At 34.0% G+C, this 14,307-nt stretch overlaps 2 protein-coding genes across 2 annotated transcripts; one reads left to right on the top strand and one right to left on the bottom strand.

Annotated features, from left to right (window-relative positions):
• The first annotated feature begins 1,677 nt into the window (after positions 1 to 1,677).
• On the top strand, positions 1,678 to 6,179 carry LOC110696140 (protein ABIL2-like). Its single transcript, XM_021873427.1, has 10 exons — positions 1,678 to 2,319; positions 3,595 to 3,732; positions 3,874 to 3,956; positions 4,052 to 4,202; positions 4,614 to 4,713; positions 4,843 to 4,932; positions 5,017 to 5,164; positions 5,324 to 5,412; positions 5,540 to 5,661; positions 5,775 to 6,179. Exons 2-10 carry the CDS (start codon positions 3,628 to 3,630, stop codon positions 5,943 to 5,945), a joined length of 1,059 nt encoding a protein of 352 aa, XP_021729119.1. The 5' UTR covers positions 1,678 to 2,319; positions 3,595 to 3,627; the 3' UTR covers positions 5,946 to 6,179.
• A 639-nt stretch (positions 6,180 to 6,818) lies between these two features.
• Positions 6,819 to 9,477, bottom strand: LOC110696139. The gene is made up of 4 exons (XM_021873426.1): positions 9,176 to 9,477; positions 7,778 to 7,850; positions 7,636 to 7,691; positions 6,819 to 7,331 (listed from the first exon to the last, which is right to left on the bottom strand). Exons 1-4 carry the CDS (start codon positions 9,214 to 9,216, stop codon positions 7,217 to 7,219), a joined length of 285 nt encoding a protein of 94 aa, XP_021729118.1. The 5' UTR covers positions 9,217 to 9,477; the 3' UTR covers positions 6,819 to 7,216.
• Between the last annotated feature and the right edge of the window lie 4,830 nt (positions 9,478 to 14,307).

Below are 14,307 nucleotides of genomic sequence, written 5' to 3'. Positions count from 1 at the left end.
AACACGACTTATTATTGACCCGACTCGAACCCGCAAATTATTGACTTAAACCGAACCCGACTCGAACCCGAGAATTACCCTAACCCGTGAAAACCCGAATTAAACCCGACCTATTGTTTACCCGACTCGAATGTAACCCGACATGTTATTAACCCGACATAAACCCGATAAGAAGTATGACTCGACGTGACCCGACTCAAGCATGACCCAACCCAAACCTGACCCTCATAGGTTATGGAATTAATCCGAGTTGACCCGACCCGATCTTACCCGACCCAAACCCAACCCATTTATCGGAATTGATAGCTCTACTAACATCACCCAAATAAAATATGTGCTCAAAGATGGCTTTATTCTTAAAAGAAGGCCTTCTTATTAGTACTCGTACAATATCCTAAACACAATTCGATCAATTAAGTCAATTGTCATCCATAATGGAACTTATATGGAAGAATATTTTTGTACAAGTATGCTCATCTCCGTAATTTTCGCAGACCAGAGGTTAGCTATGGGGCATAGATGTTTGTCCACACAATTTATATAGAGTGCTAACACATGAGAAAGAGGAATCAAAATTCAAAAAAGAAGTCAAATGTAAATAATGAATTTTGAGATAATACCAAAATAAACCTAGTGTTCAAGTCAATGAAGTCATGGTTTTTGTCCCTATTTGTTTTGTACATAAGCATATGACTTAAAATTAGATTTGCTTGCCACCCTCGAGTTCTATAATCTATACTCAAAAGTTTTACCCTTTCTACAATTACAATTATTTACAAAGAGTCAAAGACCATATATAGTTTCACATAAGGCGATTATTTTATACAATAGGGTTAAAAAGATTCAACTAGTTATGTGTTTTATCATACTTTACTTTTAAAAGGGTTAAGTTTTGTGAGGTTGGCTTTTGTACAATTATTAAAGTTGTGCCTAAAAATAAAGTGGCCTTATGATATTGTTTATCCTTTCTTTGTGTAAGAATGTCTACTTTTGGAGCTTTTGAAAGTAAAATATGGTGATTACTGATTAATATGATAAGAGTGAACTTATTAAAATAAAATAAAATAATGGTGTGAAACTTATGAAATCTAAATAATTCAATACCGTTGATCTTTTGAATATTTGTTTCAGGTAGGGGTGTTTAAAAAAATGTTTTTTCTTTTATTTTTTTTTAAAAAATCCACTTATTCCGATCATATTAGATTATATCATTATAATGCCTGATTTGACTCGCAAATTCCAAGACCCAAATCTAACACATAACCAACTAGAAACAACTAAACAAGAAACTAACCCAAATATGAATTTGTGACCTAATCGCAACCTAACACCAATTTGACCCGACGTTGACAATTTAATCTAATTTGTCTAGAGCCGGCCTATTACCAGACCAACATGATTTCAACCCGACAAATACCTAACGTAAATTGAGTGACCTGATTTATTGTGGACTATATTACTCAAATTCATGATATCATATTAAGATAATGTGTATTTCACTTTATCTCAAGCTGATTCAAATCGGTTTTGGTTGGGGTCATATTGCAATACAACGTAAATAAAAACTTTTTATAGGTACAATCTAAATTTAATTTGAATAATTATTCCAGTCAGTTTTATCCGATCTACTCTCTAGAAACCGGTTATGTAAACAAGATGAAGTATTTTATTTGTTTGATGGGATAATTGCAACATTCTCACATAGCCAAACAAGAAACAACCCCATTATTCTAATTTCCACACCAACCCATGAACAGAATTAGAGCTGACCTACTTACAAGAAAAAGAATCGTTGAACAACAATCAAAATAATAAGAAAACAATAAAGTGACCCACCTTAACCATAATCATGATTGATACTTTCATACTCACTTAAACTCCCCCAAATCTTTATTTTATAATTTTATAATTTCATAAAATTAAAATCAAAATTAAAGAATTAGTACAATTTCAAAACCCCAGTCACTCCGCATTCCATGCTAGAAAGCAACCCAATTCCTGCTCTTCTGCTTCCGACGTGCTCCCCTCTAATACCCTCCAACTCCAACTCCACTTCTTCAATTTTTTCATTCTCAATTTGTCATTTTCTTTAGTGGGTTTTCCTAATTTTTTCCATACCAAACCCAAACAAAGACCTTGCTTTTAATTTCACCTGTCTTTTTCTGTTGATTATATACCCTTTATTTGATTTTTCACTTGGGTTTTTCCTAGATTTTTGGGAGTTTTCTTTGCTTCTATTTTCAAGTCAGCTGCCAAATTTTGGTGCAAAAAAGGTTGAAACTTTGGGTGTAATTTTGGTCACAGGATCCTATAATCAAGGTTTGATCTCCTCTCTATAATGACTTGTTCTTACTGTTAAAATTTTGAAGTTTTTAATTTATTTACTGTGATTGTTTAAATTGTGGAATTAATTGTATGAAATTTCTTGAGCTGGGTATGGTGGAATGTGGTTTGATTGAGTTGGGTGTGCTGAGTTGTGGTTTAATTTGATGAATTAGTGTTTAGAATTTGAATTTATTGAGTTGGGTAGGCTGGATTATGATTTAATTTGATGGTTTTTGTTGTTGAAAACTTTATTATTAAATAAAGGTAATAAATTGTTTTTATTGTGTAATAAGATCAAGAAGATGATAGTTGAAGTCTGAGAACTGCATAAATGGACTGTGACAAATTGATTTTATGAAATGTTATTGCTAATTGCAAAGTTTTTAAAGGTGGGGTCTTTCTGATTTTAATGCTTATTATTATTTTGTACCTCTAATGTTTTTTGGGTGAAGGTTGGATATTCTTTCCTCCTCTTCTTCTTTAATGTCTGAAAATCTTAATTTTTGGTGTTTTTAAGGATTTAGGGAAACACTTTTGGCATTTTGTTTCTCTTTTAACAAGTGAGTATTGCTGAAGATTTAGACAAAGTGAAGAGACAAATTGTGCTGTTTAATTTATTTTTAATCTGTAAAATGACAGTTTAGTTATGATTTTGTTTTGTGGGTAGTACAGAAATATGGATAATTATTAGTATAATACTACTTTTTCAACATGTCCTGCTGAAAATCAGTGATTAGATATCATTTTACTCTAAACACTCCTGTTATGATACTCTGTAGTTATTCTGTAAACAAAAATGATTCCCTCATTTGGGAATGCTCAGGATGGAATTCGGATTAGTCGGAGTTTAGTAGATTGTAGATTACCGGGTGGGTGTAATAAAAAAGTCATTTCCTAATGTCCATCTCCTTATTCCTTTAATTCTTTATTTTGTTCTTGGCTTCTTGCTGTTGCATCTACTGGATATTCAAACGAGAATGTTTTGCACAACTGTCAATTTTAGGTCACAAATGGGTTTTCGACTTTTCTCTACTCGTAGCTTTTTTTCCTTTTGCAGAAGTTGAATGAACATAAATTATAGGATAAAATGCGAAAGGTGTTTTCAAGAGCGATTTTATGTTCTCTTTTTCTTTTTCCTATATCGTGGGGGTGGAGGGAGGACCACAGGAGTTAAGGGAGCTATATATTTGGAATTTCCTTCTCATTCTTCAACTTCACTAGTAATCTAGTTTGGGCAATTGATTGAACAATTGGTGGTGGTTGTTGCAGGATTAAGAATTCTGAAGTTCATTGCTCTCCTCCATGGAGACTCTAAGTTCTGCCGCTACTCGGCCTATACATCATCGGACTTCCAACTACGATGAGACGTCTATGCATCAAAGTCTTCTCTTTGCTGACAGTCTTAAGGTATTATCCTCAATCCTCGTACTTGCTTACTTTTGTGCAATGGAACTTGCTTTGTGTGCTACCAGACACTTCAAAGATATGTTGCCAGGTTCAGTAGGATAACTGTAATCATTTTAGTGTTTTCTTTTTATTGGTAATTAGGATTTGAAGAATTTGCGAACTCAGTTGTATTCAGCGGCTGAGTACTTTGAACTATCTTACACAAATGACGATCAAAAGCAATTGTAAGGCGCTAGCAGTTTGATTATTTGGAGGAAACCTTTGTCTAAATTTTGACAGTTTTTCACTAATTTTTGCTATTTTATGCCCTATCATGCAGAGTTATTGATACATTAAAGGATTATGCCATTAAAGCTTTGGTGAACACGGTAGACCATTTAGGTTCAGTAACTTATAAGGTAAATGATCTTTTGGAAGAAAAAGTTGAAGAAGCCTCCGAGACAGAATTTCATGTGTCATGCATTGAACAGGTAAATTTTTGTTTTCCCATCATACACATGTATGTTGCTGGCTCCTTAATTTTATCACTGTAAAGCTTGTGATGAGCAGGAAATCATATACTTGTATAAAATTATATAACCCTAATGTTTGCATAGTATTGTATTTGTTTACTTCCTGAAACATGTTGAATTAATTGATGATTAAAAGAGATAAGTGACCATCTAAAACTTGGAGCAGTTCGCCTGTTTTGTGTCAATGAACACTTGCAGAAGGCCCAAAAGTAATAATACTTGTCTTTGTGGCTTCGGATTTGGTGAAGGCAATAAAAACTCTTGCAATTTGAATGTCTTTTCTGTTTTTCACCAGAACAACCTCTCTGCTGTAGTTGGGGTAGTTTAACATGCCTCTAACCCTTCCATTTTTATGGTCCTTTGTCTTAGAGATTACGCACATGCCAAGAGTATATTGATAGGGAGGGCATGGCCCAGCAATCATCAACTACAGATACGCCAAAATACCATAAAAGATATGTCTTACCAGGCAAGAACACGATCCTCTTTGTCTGTGATTGTGAACTTCAGAATAACTTTCCCTTACATTTGCCTCATGCAATACTTACAATGACATAGTTTTTCTAATGTTTATATTGCTTTGCTATATTTATAACAGCTGGTCAGACCATGAACAGCAGCAATCTTGCAAATTTGAAATACAGAAGTTGCGGCATAGATGAAGATGACTGGTTTCAATTCCGGAGTGGTAGGTTTCACTCTTGTTCAAACTGTTGCTGCCTTTTTATTACTAATGTTAATCATCCTATTGCTCTTTAATTGTTCATTTCAGCTATTAGAGCCACAATAAAAGAGTCACCATCCACAATTAGAGAGACTCCATCCTCATTAAGAGAGACGCCATCCTCATTAAGAGAGACACCATCCTCTATTAGAGAGACACCATCCTCTATTAGAGAGACACCATCCTCCTTTATCAGGTAAATCTTTCTTCCAAGATTTTTTTTTGTTCATTGGACTTGTCTTAGTACTGCTTTTTCTTCTTCTTCTTCTTCCTTTTTAAAATATATATATATATATATATATTTAATTTTTTTTTTTTTAATCATTTGACTAAATTTGAGTACTATGTTAAGCAGAAGAGGGCGCTCTACTTCGCCTGCTCCTAGACCATCCCGGTTACCTGGATCATTCTCTTTTACCAGCTCCACACCCAAAAAAGAACAAGGTCTTTACTTTAGATATTTTGTAACTTTTTCGTCCTTTTTATTTTTTTATTTTTTTATACTCGTAACATGGGTTTTCAGTTTTTCATATTGTTTTCTTCTCATTACGATAATTTTGTCAATAATCAGACAAAAGATCAGTTTCACCACATCGGTTTCCTCTTTTGCGTTCTGGGTCTCTTGCTTCAAGACCAACAACACCAAAATCCAGTAGGCCAACAACTCCAAATTCTGCTGTTGAAAGACATCGGGTAAGCATTCAAAATGTGTATGGTATTGTGGAAATTTCCAGCATCTTAAAATCCATTTTAACTTCAATCGTGCTTGTTATCTGAATCTGTGGAACTTTGTATGGTATGAACAGTATCTTTCAGAGTCATGGAAATCAGTCTCTATGCGAGTTCATGATGAGAAGGAGAAGCCAAAGGAAATTGAGCGACACCCCAGCAAAAGTAAGCGTCTGCTCAAGGCATTGCTCAGCAGACGGAAGTCAAAGAAAGATGAAACATTATTTACTTATTTGGATGAATACTGATAAAACTATGAGAATTTGCCCAGAAAAGAAGCTCCATAATATGGTTCATGGGCAGTATTTTGCAGTTATTATTTATTCTAATATTTACACCGGAAAGTAATTGTAATTTGTTCCACATAAGATGTGAGATGTGCTAAAGCCATCATTCAGCTGCTATGTATCATATGTATTACAGACTTACAGTACTTCGTATTAATTAATTTTATCGGTACTAATACAAGGTCCTTCACCCCTTGTTAAAGTCTCAATTCAATAACTACTGTAATTTACGATATAATCAAATCAAGAAAAAGCGATAATTACCACTTGTCAAATTAAATTCTTTGGAGTTAAGGATTCCCTAACAGGCAAAACTATGTAGTCATGTACATTCATATCTACAATAAAGACATCTTTCTACAGGATACTGTATATTCTTTCTTGGCTTATATGAAGTATATTTTTGTTCATTCATTTAAGCTAATCCACCAGTTTTCGATGAACATATGATGAAACTGCCATGGTGATATTCATTTGCCCCGAACCACGAGCTAATTATTCATGAGTTCTCGACTACTAAGTTGCCAGACGTTAGACAGTATATCAGAAAAATGCTTACTAAAAAGGAGTCAGTAGCTAGCAAAAAGACACAAAGTGTAGATAACTATGATGAAATCCAAGCAGTAATACGATTCTTGTTGTTCAACATTCCAAGTCAACGTAGACTTCCAAGAAGTTTGTTTTCAAGGTTATTCAATCACTGATTACATTTTACATATGTCTTGAGTAGTACTCCTAACTGCTGAAATATATTACGGAGAATATTCAAGACTAATCAAAAGGATCATATCATATCTTATCTGCAAGATCATCTGCTGAATTTTCACAACCATGAACAAAATGAATCTCATTTTCAATAAAACAATAATTAACACAGCAACAGCGAGGTTGATGAAGAAAAAATCGAGTACATGCATACAGGAGATAAAATAACCTTCAAGTTAACACCCTGTTTTTTTTTCTTCAAATTAGATTTAGTACTAGCTAAGTGGCTCTGAAGAATTACAAACTTTTTATTTTTTTAAAAAATAGAATGAACTACAAGCTATATCATGAGAGCATGCTTGTATACACAATCAATTATACTAAGTAGCTGAGTACAGCATCTTCTCAAGACAGCCCACTTCTGGTAAAGCAACTGGTTGTATAAGGGCCATCAATGATTGAAAATGATTTCGAGCAACATGAGTCTGGATAAATAAGATCATAGTTTCTAACCTAAAGTCCAGGTCTCAAATTCCCTTTTCTGGACTGAATTCCTCGATAGTTCTCGTTGCAAGAGTCAGAACATCCACAAAAGCACTGAACGATGCACGAAGAAATCTAGCTTCTACTGCTTCGAAATGCCTGTAAAAATGATAGGATAAAGAAATGATGAGAAAGTGCAGACAAGTCATTAGAACAAAGACGAAAAGAAAAACGAATTAAATATTAAGTAGCACATGCTCTTCAGTGACTTCAGTCAATGATTGAAAATGTTATGCTGGTAAGAGTGATGAAAGACTGAGATTCACAATTAAACAAGCAACATAGGGTAAAATATGTTTGAAACACTAACCGAAACCAGAAGAAATTATCCCTTTTTTAGGTTTCTCAAAGCAAACACAAAAGATGAAGGGAAAACTCATTTTTTACTCGGAAAGAAACTCACGCTACAAGCTTTCCATTGGAAACTGACAGCACCCTCTTTACTTTATCTGGTTGCAACTGAAAGATATGCCTGAATTAACATAAAATTTAAGGAAACATTTGAGAATTATTTTTATGATGGTTTAAGCACCAAAAAGACTCACCTCTTTATCAACATTTAGAGCTGCATACACAATGTACGCCTTCTCATCTGATTCAAAATTTACTTCTAAGTCACTGCACAAAAGGTCGACAAATTGATGTCTTGTTATAAAACTAAGAGGAAGATGACATTTCATGAATTTCATCATACCGAAGTGGAAACCTGAAGCAATGACTTAAACACCACAAAACAACTTAAGTAACATTTGAAAACACAGAAGCTATATAAGCCTCATTAAAGCCCCTTCAAAGTTCAGATTGAACTGATTACTCAAGCCATTGCCCAAAGCACAGACCTTGTTGCACAAGTATTTCAACAGCAACTAATAGCAAGATTTTGTCAAGCTATCACAAAATTTTCAATACTTTTCATAAGAATCTTTTTAATGATGCCTAGACCATTTTCCTAAACAATGCCATAAAGGCTTTCCTGCACTGATTTTGTAGACTACACCACAAATGCTTCATGGTTTAACAGCCTTGATACACCAGCGCATACATTCATCAAATTAATGCTATTAACAATTTGATTCTAGGATTCAATTACGCATACTTCCACATGCCCACTAAGATCATTTAGTGGCCAAAGATGGCTAGACCAGGTTCATTCTTATTTCAAAAACAACTTACATCCAAAATGCACTTTAGAGGAAAATCAAGCCAAAATCATGGACTTTACTGAACAAATCTTTCAAAAACTACTAAATTGGTGCAATTATATACAATGACTCCTACTCTTACAAAGAGTCAAATTCCTTTACTAGTATACAATGCATAAACATATACTTATAGCAGGCATGGTCAGGGGATGGAGAATTCGTACTCGTACGAGCCCCAGCTCAAAACATGCTATAGTCGTCCAATAACCCGAATTGAAACATAATTGTTACATCTTTGAAGTTCAATCTACAAATGTCGCTCCTTAATTTCGATCTTTCTGGGCTACAATCACTCAACACCTTAGCTACAAAGCAGTTTAGGAAGCATCCTGCTCCAATAACCTAAACCTAGTTCCAGTTTCTATTGAACACTTTCAAAATCGGTGTTTCTCAAACCCATTTCATACAAGAAGCACAATTAACCCCCTTTTAAAAACGACAGAATTTCCTTATTCTATTTTCCCCCTTTTAATTATTCAAAGCTTCAATCTTTATGCAATCTAGAAACGTAATTACAAAACCCCATTTCAATTCATGTAATTTGGGGCGCACCTTTCATAATAGCTCAAATTCTTCCCACAACTTCCACAAATTAAAAAAAAACACAATAAATTGTTACATACACACACTATCAAAAATTACAAGATATAATAGTTAAATAAATTGAATATTACGATTTTACTCATGATAGCAAGAAAAAAAAAATCAATTTAATAAAGAAAGAAAGGAAGGAAGACTGACCAGGTGAACTGCCATGGAGAAGAGAGGGTTTGTGCTTCCATTGATAAATTTGTTGGGGTTGAAGACGAGCACGCAAAACCCAAGATCAAACTGTAAATTAAAAGTTGAGTGAAGGGTCGTTTGAGAATTAATTGAAGCAGCTAATTGAGTATGAAAGGAAGAAATCAATTAAATTGAAATTAAAGATTGAAGAAAGAAGATGTAAAGATGGGTGGGAGATTTTGAAGGGAGAAAAGCAGTGTGAAATTGGAAGTGTGGAGGCTGGTCAATGAAGGGCTCAGATTAAAGAATGAAAATTACACTGCTAATTTATTTTAGTCGATTACAGGTAAAAGATACGGAGTATGTTGCACAAGAGCGGGTATGAAATGAATACGGAATATGTATATGCTACCTCCATTTCATATTAATTATAACGATTAGACATCTTTTCTCTCTATTTTGTATCAAGTCGTTGCAAATAATAAGAAACGGGGGTAGTAGATTACTCACGTACTTGGGTGATAAATGTGAAATAAGAGGAAAATTAACTGAGATGCGACAAAGTAAATGTTTAAGTAGTGATTTTGAGCTAAAAACATACTTTGTAGTTTGTACTTGGAATTGAATAACCTAACCCCATTACCAGAGTCTACTTTGATAAATTAAGTTTCATTTCGGCACAAATGTTTTACAAGTACACGAGTTTCAAATGCAATAACAAAATTACCGAAATGCAAGATTAGTTAATGACACGCACTAGTATATTACCTTTTTAAAGCATGCACACTTTCAACCCAACTTGAATATCATTCTCTTTGTTAAGGTTTCATGACTGCTGATCGGACTAACATAATGGACCTTACAGTCCATGCTCCCTGACTATTCCAGGGACCATGACCAAAGCACTAGGAATAGGACTATATGGTTCTAGAACTGTATGTGTGTATAAGCTAGGTTTTCGTGACCAGTTAGTTTTGGTGTGCTTACAATCAATCACTTATGTATCTCATAGCGAGTAGAATGATGGGTGGGTTCGTTTATAAGGGTCTGTGGTGATGGCATGGTGGTAAACAGGCAAAGGTGTTAGAGGTATACTTGAATTTAATGCTTGGTGAGTTGGTGGTAATGTTTTTTATAAGAGTGATTGTTAGGAGTAGTGTTGACTAATGAGTCTAGTCTGACTTCATTAGAAAGATTATGTTAAAAACAAAAAAAATTAAAAGAAAAAAAAAAGAACAAATGTCTTATTGTTAAAGGAGGATGCTCAATTCTGCTGATATAAGAATATTTTACTGTTGTCCTTTTCTTGTCTTTTTTGCCTGTATTTACAGCTGTTATTTTGAATGTTTCTAGGAAAGTTCCTTGTAGTGTGGTGTCATTCTGTAAGTGGGTGAGCCTCACATATTTATGTAAGTTGGTGATGTGTACTGCAGTATGAATTGGAGGCTCTTGAAGGAAATAATACTTGGGAAATCACAGAGTTGCCACTTGGAAAACATGCAATTGGATGCAAATGGCTCTACATCACAATATACAACCCCAAGACAGGAATGGTTGAGAGACACAAATCAAGGCTGGTTGTGCTTGGAAATAGGCAGAAAGAAGGTGTAGACTATACAGAGATTTTGCACCTGTGGCAAAAATGTCTACTGTAAGATCTCTATTGGCTGTTGCAGCTATGAAAGGATGGGATGTACAACAAATGGATGTAAAAAATGTCTTCCTTCATGGAGACTTGAAAGAGACAATCTACATGAAGCTACCACAAGGTTATCTTGGAAAGGGGTTCAGATTTGGAAAGGAATTTCTTGGAGAGAATGCTGCTAGTCAATCTGGAAAAGTGTGCAAACTGAATAAATCTCTATATGGGCTAAAGCAAGCACCAAGACAGTGGTATGCTAAGCTAAGCTCTGCTCTTACAGGGAAGGGATATAATCAATCCAAAGCTGATTATTCCTTATTTACACAGAAAAGTGAGAAGGGATTTACTGCAATACTTGTCTATGTGGATGATCTCATCATCACTGGAAGCAATGTGGAATTGATCTCAGAAGCCAAGGAATACTTGAAAAGTCAGTTCAAGATGAAAGACATGGGTGATCTTAGGTATTTCCTTGGAATTGAAGCTGATAGAACAGAAGCAGGAATATTTCTATCACAAAGGAAATACATCATGGACATTCTCCATGAATATAATCTAACAGGATGCAAGCCTCTGAGACTTCCTATGGATACTCATGTCAAGCTCACTCATAGCTCTGGCACTCCTCTTTCACACCCTGAGAAGTATCAAAGATTGATAGGGAAACTTATCTATCTTACCATCACCAGGCCAGATATTGCTTTCACTATTCATACCTTGAGTCAATTTATGCATGCTCCTTCTTCTGCTCATTATCAGGCTGCTCTTAGGGTGCTAAGGTATCTGTCTGGCACAAAAAACCAAGGTATTCTTCTGGCAGCTGACTCAAGTGTAAGACCGGAAGCTTATTGTGACAGTGACTGGGCTGGATGCCCTATTACAAGGAGGTCTACTTCTGGTTTCTGTATCTTACTTGGAGCCTCTCCTATCTCTTGGAAAGCAAAGAAACAGCAGGTGGTTGCTAAATCTATTGCAGAAGCTGAATATAGGTCAATGGCTTTGACAATCTGTGAAGTTATGTGGATTAAACAGCTATTGAAGGATCTTGGACTAAAGTCTCTTGGAAGCACTCCACTTTTTTGTGACAACCAAGCTGCCCTGGCTATAGCAGCTAATCCTGTTCAGCATGAAAGAACAAAGCATGTGGAGGTGGACTGTCATTTCATCAGAGAAAAGGTGGTTGATGGTACTGTTATTCCCAAGTACATCAAATCTGCAAATTAGATAGCAGATATTTTCACTAAGGTGGTATCTACAGATCAATACTCTCAGTTACTAAGCAAGCTTGGAGTTCAGACATCTTCCTCTCAGCTTGAAGGGGAGTGTTAAAGGAGGATGCTCAATTCTGCTGATATAAGAATATTTTACTGTTGTCCTTTTCTTGTCTTTTTTGCCTGTATTTACAGCTGTTATTTTGAATATTTCTAGGAAAGTTCCTTGTAGTGTGGTGTCATTCTGTAAGTGGGTGAGCCTCACATATTTATGTAAGTTGGTGGGCTGTTTTTTTGGCTCAGAATGAATGAATGAAAAAACGGCAGAATGAGCAAACCTAAACATCATTATTTTCTCTGTTTTCTCTCAATTTCAGTGCATTTTTGTCTTCACTTATTTAGAAGTTGGTATGATGGTGTTAGAGAGTTGTGTTAGAAACTTAGAATACATAAGTCATCTTTTCATCATCATGACCAATTCACACTAAGCATCTATTGTGTATTTGTGTGTTTCCTCTTAATAAAATTAATAATAAGTCCGGAATATCACCTATCTCACTAACACTAAAAAATCATCGTAAATCTAATATAATTCCAAGAAAAAGGGTTCAAAAGTTTAATTTTCATTTTTTAAAGATTAGCATATGTTCTAAATTCTTATGACCTAGTAGTATAATTAATTAATTATATATAAGAATCGTTCACATACAAGATAAACTTTTTTTTTTTAACAAGAAGATAAACTTAAGGTCCCCTCATATATAAGAGCGACACAAACGTAGCACCATAAAAATACTTTAAATTTCTTGAGGATAAAAAAAGGCATATAAAATAGCATATCCGTATATTCTCATAGCATCTAAAATAATAACCATGATACCTTGGCCTAAAATTATGTTAACAGACTTGACACCTTCAAATCCCCTGTTTTGTTTTCTCTCTTTCTATCTCCCCTTCATTCTAATCACTTCTGCATGAAATTTTTCTCTATTTCTCATCTTCAATAACTTTCATAATAATAACTCTATTTGTAGGTTGTACTTAGTTCTTCCTCAGAATCAACGTATAAACAAATTTGAGGTAACCTTTTTTTTTTTTTTTTTTTTTTTTTTTTTTTTTTTTTTTTTTTTTTTTGGCATGCATGATTTATTATGTTTCATGTTGCTTATTATATAATCCTCTGCATATTTTGATTCATTTTTATGAATATGCATATACTCCGATACTCGTACATCTTGCTTGAGTTGATTTTTTTGGCTTTTGCGACGAAATTATATAACTATTTAACCTGAAATTGTTAGTATCGACGTATAGTGTACTCAGTGGCGGATCCAAGATTTCCGAGATAGTGTGTCACCATCAATTATTGATCATTTGTGAAAGTACAATTTTTTTTTTTCCATATTTCACCAAATTGATTTCAATCCAAAAATAGGACACAAAAATACATACCACAACCAAATACAGTACTTAAGAATTCAATTTTACAAGTCGAAAATACTACAAATAACATGTTATAAACAAATGGTACAATAAAATTATTATATTGAATTAACTTTATGATTTTTTAGTTAATTGATAAGCTTTATGGGGAAATATTAAAATCGGTTGTACAAATATAAGATATAAAAAGGGAAAAAAAAATTATTAAAAAATTATACAAAAAAAAGTGAGATAACTTAAGAGACCAGTTATTAAATATAACTGGTCTCTTTAATGAAAACAGAAAGTAGCGCAAAAAAATTGCAAAATGCAATAGTAGCATCAAAGAGACCTCTTATATAAATAACAGGTCTCTTTAATATTTAAGTAGCAATAGCAGCATTAAAGAGATCGCCTACCTTAGTAAGAGGTCTCTTTGATGTTAGCATCATCAAAGAGACCGCCTATCTATAATAAGGGGTCTCTTTGATATTTTATTTTAAAAAAAAATACTGTGTCACCGGACCCACTATGACTAAAGGTGGGTCCGCCCCTGAGTGTACTTCATTCATATCTTTTTTTTATTTATAAAGGCTTATACAAGTATTGATTATGGTTTATATTTTTATAACAATAAATTTTTGTTTGATGACAGTCTAATGTCTTAGCTTACTATTTTTGAATAAATTTTTTTACAGTCATGAAGGGTAGAAAATTAGATAATGGAAGGATTATTAATTTATTATATTGATGAAATGTAGAGATAACTTACTGACTTGGATAATGCCAAGTATTATACAAGTATTGCTAATTGTTGATCTACAAAATTAACCTCAAATCAGTCATTTTTAAATTAATTTAATTCAAGTACTTCA

This window comes from Chenopodium quinoa, unplaced genomic scaffold (assembly GCF_001683475.1).
Source record: "Chenopodium quinoa cultivar QQ74 unplaced genomic scaffold, ASM168347v1, whole genome shotgun sequence".
In the NCBI taxonomy this organism is placed as follows: Eukaryota; Viridiplantae; Streptophyta; class Magnoliopsida; order Caryophyllales; family Amaranthaceae; genus Chenopodium; species Chenopodium quinoa.
The sequence above is the reverse complement of the archived record's forward strand: the minus strand, read 5'-3'. Positions and strand labels throughout refer to the sequence as shown.

Coding starts and splice junctions, on each gene's coding strand:
- LOC110696140 (XM_021873427.1), top strand. CDS start 3,628: ATGGAGACTCTAAGTTCTGCCGCTACTCGGCCTATACATCATCGGACT. Junction 4,203..4,613: donor ATGTGTCATGCATTGAACAG/GTAAATTTTTGT, acceptor CCTTTGTCTTAG/AGATTACGCACATGCCAAGA. Junction 5,662..5,774: donor CTGCTGTTGAAAGACATCGG/GTAAGCATTCAA, acceptor TGGTATGAACAG/TATCTTTCAGAGTCATGGAA.
- LOC110696139 (XM_021873426.1), bottom strand. CDS start 9,216: ATGGAAGCACAAACCCTCTCTTCTCCATGGCAGTTCACCTG. Junction 7,692..7,777: donor CTCTAAATGTTGATAAAGAG/GTGAGTCTTTTT, acceptor CATATCTTTCAG/TTGCAACCAGATAAAGTAAA. Junction 7,332..7,635: donor TCCAATGGAAAGCTTGTAGC/GTGAGTTTCTTT, acceptor TCATTTTTACAG/GCATTTCGAAGCAGTAGAAG.